This window comes from Rhincodon typus, chromosome 1 (genome assembly GCF_021869965.1).
Source record: "Rhincodon typus isolate 14 chromosome 1, sRhiTyp1.1, whole genome shotgun sequence".
Taxonomy (NCBI): Eukaryota; Metazoa; Chordata; class Chondrichthyes; order Orectolobiformes; family Rhincodontidae; genus Rhincodon; species Rhincodon typus.
Genome location: NC_063332.1, coordinates 38044814 through 38057070, shown reverse-complemented (window position 1 = coordinate 38057070; position 12257 = coordinate 38044814). Strand labels below are relative to the sequence as shown.

The window sequence follows — 12257 nt, the reverse complement described above, 5'->3', positions numbered from 1 at the left end:
GCATGTTGTTGACTCGAATATTGAGAGGCCTGGTTAGAATGGACATGGAGCGGATGTTTCCACTAATAGGAGAGACTAGGACGAGGGCACAGCCTCAGAGTGAATTGAGATGAAGAGCATTTTCTTCAGCTAGAGGGTGGTTAACCTGTGGAACTCGTTGCTGCAGGGCGCTGTGGAGGCTCAGTCATTGAATGTATTTAAGGCAGAGATAGATTGGTTCTTGATTCATAAGAAGATCAAGATTTGCAGGAAGAAGGCTGGAAAATGAGCCTGAGAAATGCATCCACCGTGATCAAGTGGCGGAGCAAACCCAGTGGGCCAATTACCCTAATTATGCTCCTATATTTTGTAGTCTTATGGTCTTCACTTTTCAAGTGAATCAGAAATTGTAATGAGTTCAAAGCTATTGGTTTTCATAGTTTTGGAGACCAAAGAAAATTGAGTGATGCTATGCAAGGGTGAGATCAATCTCTTAAGAGAAAGCACAAACCTCATGGAATTAATGGACTTCTTATATTCCCAAAATTCTAATGTTCTATGTTTGATATTTTTCTTTTAATGAGTGTTTTTATTTGTTTTTAATTTAATCTCTTTGCATATTGCAGTTTCTACTGCCAATTTTTGAAATTGTAACTATTGGAATAGATAAGTGGATGTGAGGTCTTTCGATTTCAAGACTGTTTTTGATCATAAGTTTGTGACCAACATTAAAGCACATGACATATAGGGAAGTAAACTGGCATGCGTCAAGAATTAGTTGACATACAAAAAACAGAGAATGGGAACAAATAGGTCTTTTTCCGAGTGGCAGGCAATAACTAATGGGATACCATAAGGATTAGTGCTTTGGCCCCAACTGTTCACAATATGCGTAAATGACCTGGATGAGGGAACCAAGTGCAACATTTCCAAGTTTGCTGAAGACCTAAAACTGAGTGGGATTGTGAGTTGAGGGGAGGATGCAAGGAGGAAAATCATGGTGATTTGGACAAGTTAAATGAGTGGGCAAACACATGGCAGATGCATTATAACGTGGCTGAATGGGAAGTTATACACTGCCTTCCAGTTTTTCATATTGTAGTTTATAACTTGCAATTTAGTACGTTATAATGCGTCTGCCATGTGTTTGCCTACTCATTTAACTTGTCCAAATCACCTTGAAGCCTCCTTGCTTCCTGTTTTGCATACTGAAGAGTATTATTTAAATGATGGCATATTGAGAAGTGTGGATGTGCAAAGGGATCTGAGTGTCCTTGTATTTTAGTCAATGAAAGTAGCCAGGCAGGTATAGCAAGCAATTAGGAAGGCAAATGGTATATTGATCTTCACTGCAAGAGGATTTGAGTTCAGAAGTAGAGACGTCTTACTGCAGATATACAGGAATAAAAACAGAATTTGCTGGAAAAGCTCAGCAGGTCTGGCAGCATCTGTGGAGAGAAATCGGAGTTAATGGTTTAGGTCGAGTGATCCTTCCTCAGAATGCAGATATACAGGGCCTTGGTGAAACCACACCCAGAATATTGCATGTAGTTTGTCTCCCCCCATCTAAGAAAGGATATATTTGCCATAGTGGGTATGCAGTGGAGATTCACTAAGTTGATACCAGGGTTGACAGAACTGCACCATCAGGAGAGATTAGTTCGACTAGGCCTGTGTACGCTACAGATTAGAAGAATGAGAGGGAATCTAATTGAAACATATAAAATTTTTAACAGTGCTTGACAGCCTAAAACTGTCATTGAACAAATCCTAGCCTTCCTGGAAACAATGCAACCAGATGTTCAACTTCTCAAACTGGCAGCCACCAATATGTGTTCCATGGTGTGTCAGAAAACCTTTATCTCCTGCTGGAAGTCAGAAAGTGAACAGCTCATTGAAGAATGCAGGAAGAATGAAGACCCCAATGCGATGACAACTCTTCACAAATCACTTGGTGAAAAATGCCTGGTGGTGAGCAAAGAACGTTGACTTCACACATTCAACTGGAACATGTAGAAACTCCTATGCTGCCTGGAATCAACTGAGCAACACTAGAGTGAACACTGATGTCGTCATTTTGCATTCTTACTAAGCTCAACGATATAGGTCAACAAGGAAGATGAGTGGATAGCAAAAACAGTCCTTATGGCACAATGTCAGAACAGACAGACTTCTTAACTCATTGCACATAAAAATATTTCCAGTGTTCTAACATGTGGATGTGAAGAAAGCCCTGCATGAAATTTACACTGCCACAAACACTCTGGAGACAAATTTCCCGGAAGAGCCCTTATTCATCGTGGCCAGCAACTTCATCTAAGCCAAACTCAAGAAGGCGCTGCCAAAGTACCACCAACACATCTCCTGCCCCGCTACACGACCGAACATCCTGGACCACTGTAATGCAACCATCAAAGATGCCTACCGCTCTATTCCCTGTCCACACTTCGGAAAATCAGATCACAATGCTGTGTTCCTCCTCCCTGTTCACAAACAGTAGCTGAAATGGGAGGATACTTCACAGAAAGAAATACAATGCTGGTCAGAGGCAGCGGAAGAGCATCTCCGGGACTGCTTGGAATCAGTGGACTGGACTGTATTCTAGTACTCAGCGGAAAATCTGGACGAGCACCCCACCACTGTCACAGACTTCATTAGCAAATGTGTGGACAACTGTGTGACGAAAAAATCAATCTGGGTGTTCCCCAACCAAAATCCTTAAATGAACCGGGAAACCCACTCCCTGCTGAAGACTAGGCATGCAGCATTCAAGTTGGACGACCCAGACGTATACAGAAAATCCAGAAATGAACTCTGCAAAGCCATCAGAGATGCCAAGAGGCAGTACCGGACCAAGCTAGAGGCCCACATCAACCTTACGGACTCCCACTGCCTGTGGCAAGGCCTAAACAACATAACCAGATACAAAATGAAGCAGAGCAGATAGCGGACACATCCCACTCTGATGCGCTCAATGCTTTCTATGCTCGGTTTGAGCAGAATGCCAGCGGCTTGCCCTGACAGCCCCGGGTGCACCTGTGACCACTGTCACCACTGCAGATGTCAGATCCGGTCTTCCTTGGAGTCAACCCAAGAAAAGCAATGGGCCCAGACAGAGTCCCCGGTCGTGCAGTAGATTCTGTGCAGACCAACTGGCAGAGGTATTCACGGACATCTTCAATCTCTTCCCCCCCCTACAAGCTGAAGTCCCCACCTGCTTCAAGAAGACCACCATCATCATCCCAGTACCAAAGAAAGCACGTGCGATATGCCTTAATGACTATCACCCAGTGGATCTGACCTCCATAATCATGAAGTGTTTTGAGAGTCTGGTCATGGCCCACATCAACTCTAGTCTCCCAGTCTGCCTCAATCCCCTACAATTTGCCTACTGGTGTAACAGATCCTCAGTAGACACCATTTCCCTAACCCTGCACTCATCCCTGGAATATCTGGACCACAAACATACTAATGTCAGACTCCTGCTTGTCAACTACAGCTTTGCCTTCAACACCATTATCTCCTCCACACAGATCTCAAAACTCAGAGACCCATATCTCAGCTCCACCCTCTGCAACTGGATCCTCAGCTTCCTGACCCATAGACCGTAATCAGTGAAGGTAGACAACTGTGCCTCCTCCACAATAACACTCCACACTGGAGCCCCCCAAGGATGCGTTCTCAGCCCATTACTGTACTCCCTATACACCCACTACTGTGTTGCCAAATTCCGAACAAATGTCATCTACAAGTTTGCTGACACACCACCATGGTAAGACAGATGAGTCAGAATACAGGAAGGAGTTGGAGGGCTTGGTGACATAGTGCAATGATAACAACCCCTCTCTCAATGTCAGCAAAACTAAAGAACTAATCATTGACTTCACAAAGAAAGGAGGAGAACATGCCCCCATATACTTCAACAGAATGGAGGTTGAGATGGTTGAGAGCGTCAAGTTCCTAGAAGTGACGATAACCTGTCCTGGACTTCCCATGTAGATGCAACGATCAAGAAGGCACAATAATGCCTCCTGTTCCTCAGGCAGGTCAAGAAATTTGGCACATCCGTAACGACCCTCACTAACTTTTACAGATGCACCATAGAAAACATACTGTCGGGTGCAAAACAGCCTGGTGCGATAACTGCTCTGCCCAGGTCCGTAAGAAACCACAGAAGGTTGGGTGCACAGCCCAGACCATCAAAGAAGCCAACCCCCCATCCATGGACTCCATTTGCGTGTCTCGTTGCTGCAGAAAGGCTGTCAACATCATCAAAGACCCATCCCACCCCGGTAATGCTCTCCTACAACTACTTCTGTCAGGCAGAAGATACAGAGGTTTGAACAAACACATCGGCAGGTTCAAGAACAGCTTATTTCCCACCATTAATAGACTGATGAATGGACCCTCTAACTTCAAATAATGCTGATCTTGTTAATGTTGATCTTATCTAGTGCACGTCCTTTGCAGTGTAACCTGTATGCCTTACTCTGTCCAAATTTTTTTTCACCCTCTGCTCTGTCTGTCCTTGCTTACAACGATCTGCCTGTACTGCTCGCAAACAGAGCCTTTCACTACATGACAGTAAATAAATCAAATCAAATCAAATGTACCGTGATTGGCAAAGCAGTAGGATTTGATGGAATTTACCCAGATTTCCTACAAACATTTGGATCACAGCAAAGGAAATGACTAACAAAGCTGTTTGCTAACCTTCACAGCATAGACTCCTTCCTAAACATGTAGCACCAATCCAAGATAGTGGCCATTGCTAGCCAGGGAAGCCACTCAACAAATCACACAGCTCAAACCACCTATTGCTGTCTGCTCACCCAGTCTATGTCCTCCTCATTTGTTCCAAACAAAATGCACTATCTCTCACGACTTTATTGAAATTCATTGGTTTCTCATACGTCCCTTCTACAAGTTTATTCATGTAAAGGCTTGGAAACCATTCCACTAAACAGAAAGTTTGGAGGAAACATTATTTTATATCTAATCATTTTACAACTAGTGGACATCTGTGATATTTTTGGTCATGATCATCTGGGATAGGGAGCAGTGTTTGATCATCAGTTACCCAAAATAGGTTCTGACCTTAATAATTGCATATTTCCCAGTAACTTAGTTAAGCACATGTACAGTGTGTGGGTGTTTGGGTTCTGGTTTATGAAATCTGGCATATGAAGGCCTCAGTTATTGAATAGGCCTGAGCTTGGTTTTGTAGTTAGAAATAGTTATCAGTTTGTACAGTCTCACCATATGTGGCATGAATCTCATTTCAGTCCACATTAGTATTTCTTTCCTGCAGATTGACTTGTGGATAATATTGTCAAGTAGCAGCATATGCATATCAAAGAGGGGAGCCTGATGTGTTCCCAGTCTGTACTTAGCTAATATACCATCCACAGCAAAAACCAAGGGCATTAGCCCAGTGTTTTCAGTGAAGAAGGCACTTTGATACCATATTTAAGCATGAAATATTTAAATATAAAGTAATACTGGCAACAAATACAATGAAAAGTTCACACAAGTTTTGATCAAGGTTTGAGAATTTGGAAATGGCCAAGTTGCCTAATGGTCAGGAAGCAGCTGAAGTTGATTAAATTCTATTCTTCCAGATCAATCTCTCTTTCCATCCCCAACACTTTCAGTTATTGTATCACCTCTTCAATATTCCTTGACCTCCATTAAAGATCTGTGCCATCTAATTAAAATAGAATTTGTCTTCTTCGATTGCTAAAAGTCTATTAAGGACCAGCAATATTTTTTGCAAATCAAGATTCTGTATAACTTCAGACATACTTCAAATTGATGAATACCTGTTCCTTCAGTGGACTCTGGGAATGGTCCCGGTGTGGTACGTCCTATAATTTGTGCAATATAGCAACTACATGTGTTAGTGATTGAGAAACTAAATATTGAATCTTGGGACAAATGCTGGTCAAGTGAAATGCTGTGTTGAAGATAATGTGGAGTTCTCAATTGTTATTATGGTTGAACCACACAGGCACAATCTATCACATTCTTGATTTGAGCCTTGTAAATAGTGAACAGGCAGAGAAAATAAATATTTAAAGACCAGTGAACTCTTGGCAAAAAACAAATAAAAATATATTTGGAGTGTTCATTTTCATTGTTGAAATGCTGGTGTCCTTATTTACGATTTCAGGTTATGGACATCATCATGTATTGCCTAGAAGGATCCTTGGTCAAGAAAAAGGGACTTCAGGAATGTTTCCCTTCAATTTGTCGGTGAGTGAACACGGGTTGCTCTTGCACTGCAAGTTTATTTTTCATGTGATGCTGAACATCTGAGTTAAAGTTTGGCCTGATACCAAAACCAGTGTGATGAGAGTCCCCTTCCAACTTGGGTTCAACATCTGAGCTTAGGTTGTTTCTACAATACAATTATTCCATTAGCACTTGTCGCTTATAAAGGCAGGTTTTAAATGATGCTTTTCAGGAATAAAGACAATCAGATTAAGTCAAATGATGCAGTTTATCAAGTAATAAAAATTTCACCCCCCAAAAAAAATTTCTATTATGTCTAGTACAAGCTAAAAGTAACTGTGCAGCATAGATAACAATTATTGCTGGAATGAAGGTGGTTTATGTAGAGCAATCATTGATTCGTAGAATTCCTGCAGTGCAGATAGAGGCCAGTTCGCGTATCCGGTTTGCACAAACCATCAGAGAGTGACCTACACCCCACCTTACCCCCGTAACCCCTCATTTAGCCAGGCTCATCCACCTAAGCTGCACAATTTTGGACTGTGGGAGGAAATGGAGCACCCGGAAGAAACCCACGCAGACAGGAGGAGAATTTGCAAACTTCACAGTTATCCAAGGCTGGAATAGATCCTGGGTACCTAGTGCTGTGGCGCAGCAGTGCTAATCAATGTGCCACCGTGCCACCCAAAAAGATGCATACATTTGGAGGAGAGTCCTGTAATGGCTGCCATATGGTTGTGATAATTTTACATAGAAACAAAGAAGATAGGAACAGGAGTAGGCCATTTGACCCCTTGAGTCTGCTGTACCATTCAATACGATTATGGCTAATCATCAAGCTCGATACCTGAATCCCACCCTTACCCACATCCATTGATCTTGTTGGCTACAAGAGCTATATCTGCCACTTTTTTGAAAACACATGTTTTGGCCTCAACCACAGGCTCACGACCCCTGGTTTTAAACTGCCCCTTCCATCAGGAACATCCTTCCTACATCTAACCTGTCTAGTCCTGTAGGATTTTTGTGGATTTCTATGAGATCACCCCGCATTCTTCTAAACCCCAGTGAATGTAATCCAAATGGACTCAATCTCTGCTCATACGTCAGTCCTGCCATCCCTGGAATCAACTTGGTAAATCTTCGCTGCATTTCCTCTACAGCAAGGACATTCTTCCTCAGATACAGAGATCAAAACTGCATATAGTACTTTAGGCGCAGCTTCACCAATGCCCTGTGTAATTGCAGCAAATCATCCTTGTTCCTGTACTCGAATCCTCTTGCAATGAAGGCCAATAACTAGTTTGACTTCTTTACTAATTGCTGCACCTTCTTATAACAGGAGTAAGATAGTTTGAGTGATTCATTCATTCAAATGGTGTTCTTTACTAATAGTTGTCCAAGCCTTAAATATTCATCGTGACTTAACTGGCAAGTGTGACCTAATAATTGTGCCTCACTGTCCCATAAGCTGTCACAAATGTACAACTATAAAAAATGCCAGTTAAACCACCAAAATGTCCAACTTTCCTGACCAGCTGTTATTCGGGGCACCAGGCTTTGTCAGTAACAGTAAATAACTCAATTTATTGTATTACACTTAACTTTAACAAAATCAGAGAAAATAAAGGATTTCTAATCTACTACTATACAAGTCAAAACTATATCCTTTCAAAAACCCAAATGCGTACGTGCTCAATCACAATTAAGACACACAGAAAACAAATGGATTGATGCACGCTCTGGGTGAAGAAGGATGCAGAAAGAGTTAACACGTTTTTGAAGATCAAATGTCCAGACAACAAGGTGGAAAGTTGTTTACTCAGTCCTTTTGATTTCTCAGAATTCTTTTCAGCTTTTTAGTTTTCCTGCATTTTTTTCCTAGAGAGAGAGACAAATCGATGTGCTGTGTTAGCAAGGTCTGGATTTTTTTTTCTGCTGCTCCTGACACTTCTAGCTTTTCAACACTCTGCAGTTCAACCAATCAGAGGGTTGTTTTCAGGCAGAATTTCCTTAACTCACAAGTTTGTTGGGGCTACTCAGTCTCAAATTCTTCTTCTCACTTCTTCAAAAAGCAACATTGTATTGCACAGCTCAAAAATAGCAGCACGTTGTTTACAATTTGCAAAACTCTGCTGGTATTTTAGTTATAGCAGACCAAGTTCAATTTTTGTTGAAAGAAAATATACAACTGTTGCATATTGCATCAACATTATTAACATTTTGATGTAATGGACAATATATCTTAAGTAAGACAAATAATTGTTGTAATGTGTTTTATCAATCATCGTCATAACTGATACTCATCCTCATAGAGTCATACAGCACAGAAACAGACCCTTTTGTCCAGCCAGTCTATGCCAGACATAATCCCAAACAAAATGAGTCCCACCTGCCTGTTCCTGGCCAATATCCCTCCAAACCTTTCCTATTCATGTAGTTGTACCCACATCCATCACTTCCTCAGGAAGTTAATTCCACACACGAACTATCCTCTGTGTAAAAACTTGCCTCTCATGTCTTTTCTAAATCGCTCTCCTCTCACCTTAAAAATGTGCCCCCTCGTCTTGAAATCCCTTATCCTAGGGAAAAGACAGCTACTGTTAATGCCATCTACCTCTCATTATTTTATAAATTTCTATCAGATCGCCTCTCAACCTCCTACACTACAGTGAAAAACGTCCCAGCCTATCCAGCCTTTCTTTATAACTTAAACCTTCCATACCCGGCAACATCCTGGTAAATTTCTTCTGAACCCTCCCCAGCTTGATAATATATTTTCTAGAGCTGGGCAACCAGAATTGGACACAGTACTCCAGAAGAGGCCTCACCAATGTCCTGTACAACCGCAACATGACTTCCCAACTCCTATGCTCAAAGGACTGAGCAATGAAGGCAAGTGTGCCAAACCCCTTTTTATCCACCCTGTCTATATGTGACGCAAACTTCAAAGAATTATGTACCTGCACCCCTAGGTCTCTCTTCCACAGCACAGCCCAAGGCCCTACCATTCATTGTATAAGCCCTACCATTGTTTGTTGTACCAAAATGCAATACATCACATTTGTCCAGATTAAACTCTGTGTCATTTTTCAGCCCACTGACCGTTTGATCAAGATCCCTTGGTAACGTTAGAAAGCCTTCTTCACTGCCCACTATGCCACCAGTTTTGATGTTGTCCGCAAACTTACCAACCATGCCTCTATATTCTGATCTAAATCACATATATAAATGATAAACAAAAGAGGACCCAGAACCGATCCCTATGGAACACCGCTGGTCACAGGCCTCCAGTCCAAAAAGCAACTCTCCACAATTACTCTCTGTCTCCTGCCATTAAGCCAATCATGTATTGAATCGGCAAGTTCACCCCGAATCCCACGTGACCTAACTTTACTAATTAGGTCTACCATGCAGAACCTTGTCAAAGGCTTCACTAAAATCCAAATAAACATCTACTGCTCTGCCATCATCAATCTTTTTGGTAACTTCCTCAAAAAACTCAATCAAGTTTGTGAGACATGATTTTCCTTGCACAAAACCATGCTGTCTATCCCTTAAAAACTTTTTCCTCCCTAAACATCCATAAATCCTATCTTTTATAATCACTTCCAACAATTTACCCTCAACTGAAGTCAGACTCACAGATGTATAGTTCTCCAGGTTCTCCTTACAACCTTTTTTGAACAACGGTACAACATTAGCCACCTTCCAGTCATCAGGCACCTCATCTGTAGTTATGGATGCTGCAAATATGTCTGCAAGGGGTCTCACAATTTCGTCCCTTACTTCCCACAATGTTCTGGGATACATTAGATCAGGTCCTGGAGATTTATCCACCTTTATATTCTTTAAGACTTCCCAAACATCCTCTTCTATAATGTGAAGAAGGGTCTAGGCCCAAAACGTCAGCCTTCCTGCTCCTCTGATGCTGCTTGGCCTGCTGTGTTCATCCAGCTCTACACCTTGTTATCTCTCTTCTATAATGTGATCTGTTTTAAAAACATCAAAGTTTATTTCTCTTCATTCTCTGGACACCATTTCTTTATCCACAGTAAAAATTGACGCGAAATATTCATATAGTACCTCTCCTATCTCCTGAGGTTGAATACAAAGATTTTTAAAAGGCCCTACCCTCACTCTAGTTGCCCTCTTGCTCTTAATGTATTTGTAGAATCTCTTATGTGCTAATGCTATCTCATATCCCCTCTTTGCCTTCCTGATTTCTTTCTTAAGAATATCCCTACACTCATTATATTGATTAAGAAATTCAATTGAACCAAGTTGTCTATATCTAAAAAAAATTCTCTTTTATTCTTGACTAGAACCTCGATATCTTTATTCATCAATTGTTCCTTAATCTTACCAGCCTTACTTTTCACTCTAATAGGAACATAATGCCTCTGAACTCTGATCCTTCTTAAAATGGATTACATTGATGCTACACATAGAAAACTGTCTTGAGACTAGGCGTTTGCATACAATGCTATTTCGCATTATGTTGATGCAAGTATTCTTTACATGATAAGAGAACCTAATTAAAATATAGCTTTTTCAGGTAAATGGCTTGCAAAGTTGCAGTTTCTAGCAAATCGTGCTGATAGATTGAGAAGTAAACGTGTTAAATGTGATAGTCTTTTTACGTTATTGTAAAAAAAAAAGTAACTTTAATCTATACCACACACCTTTTGTCACACGGTTTAATAATTTCCTATCAGTTATAGTTTTAAAAGAAAGAATTTCTCTTTTAAACTCAATTGCGTTTGTATTTTAAGTCTGTACACATAAGCGCCGCACATTCAATTGCTAAAATGTCTTCTGAAATGGAACTGTGGCAGCAACATATTGTATAAGGTTGTGGTTCTGAAGTGGTTAATGTTCACGTTACAATGGCTCCATCATTCTACTGATGTCACGCACAGCCCGTGGGTGGAGACACGCAGTTCTGCCTTCGCTTTCAGAAGCAGCAGATGTATCTGTACCAGCTCTCTAAGCTCCTAGCAATTATGCCTGACCAAATGTAGTTGTACTCATTGCTATCATGCAATAAATCTTCCTGTTATCTGGGAAAAAGTACCTTGTCTGTAGATACTCTAAAGTGATGTATCTGCTATCACTAATCACTAGATTTTCCCAAGTCAAAGCAAAGACAAAGAAAGATTGGTGACAGTGAGCTACCTAAAACTATTCTTAGCCAGTATCACATTCTGATGGAGGTGGCAAATAGCACAAAGTACCAGTGTGGTCCACGAACAAAATAGCACTTAGTATTATCTGAAGACTAAATTAACCCTAGTTATGAGATATTGTCAGCTTTCGAGGAAGTGGTTGGCAGAATTAATATCTGTCGCTGGTCACCTGACACCATTGTCTCCACTTTGTTTCTTTAGCAAAAAAAATGTTAAAGACACAGAACACCCAACATGTTGTCCAAAAATTATCCTTGTGTATTAGAAGTAACATTACATTTTTGATTTTTAATACAAGGGTGAGTGATCGCAAAGCACATTGCTGCTGTTGCTGGTTCACTGGTATGACATGCCAGTAGATTTCAGTCCTTTTGAAATTCTCTTGTGGATTTCAGGTTCTACATGGTAAGCTACTGTGAGAGGAGTAACAGAATAGCAGTCGGGGCTCGACATGGCTCAATGGCTTTATACGACATTCGCACAGGAAAATGCCAGGTAAATAAATCCTTGTGACTTCCTCTCCATAAACTCTGAAAGCGATTGAAGAGATAGACTTGTATTGCAGCCTTTGACTTGCCATGACAGGGTAATGCTATGGATAAGGTAAGCCAATCAATAATTGAAGTAAGCCCTCAACCTTATGGAGAACACCCCTCCCCCATTACCATTCATTGTACTAAAAATGGCTACCATAAACAGGGAAAAATGGCAAAAGTATATACAGAGATAGTAAGAACTGCTGATGCTGGAATCAGAGATAACACAGTGTGGAGCTGGAGGAACACAGCAGGCCAGGCAGCATCAGAGGAGCAGGAAAGCTGATGTTTCGGGTCAGGACCCTTCTTCAGAAAAGGG

General features: G+C 41.2%; 1 protein-coding gene across 1 annotated transcript in view; it reads left to right on the top strand.

The window, feature by feature from the left end:
* Nucleotides 1-12257, top strand: part of LOC109916393 (A disintegrin and metalloproteinase with thrombospondin motifs 12-like) — a 465504-nt gene that overhangs the window by 382957 nt on the left and 70290 nt on the right. The window contains exons 16-18 of the mRNA XM_048604457.1: nt 1726-1950; nt 6152-6234; nt 11798-11897. Of these exons, the coding sequence (XP_048460414.1) occupies nt 1726-1950; nt 6152-6234; nt 11798-11897 (408 nt within the window). The remainder of the gene's footprint in view (nt 1-1725; nt 1951-6151; nt 6235-11797; nt 11898-12257) is intronic.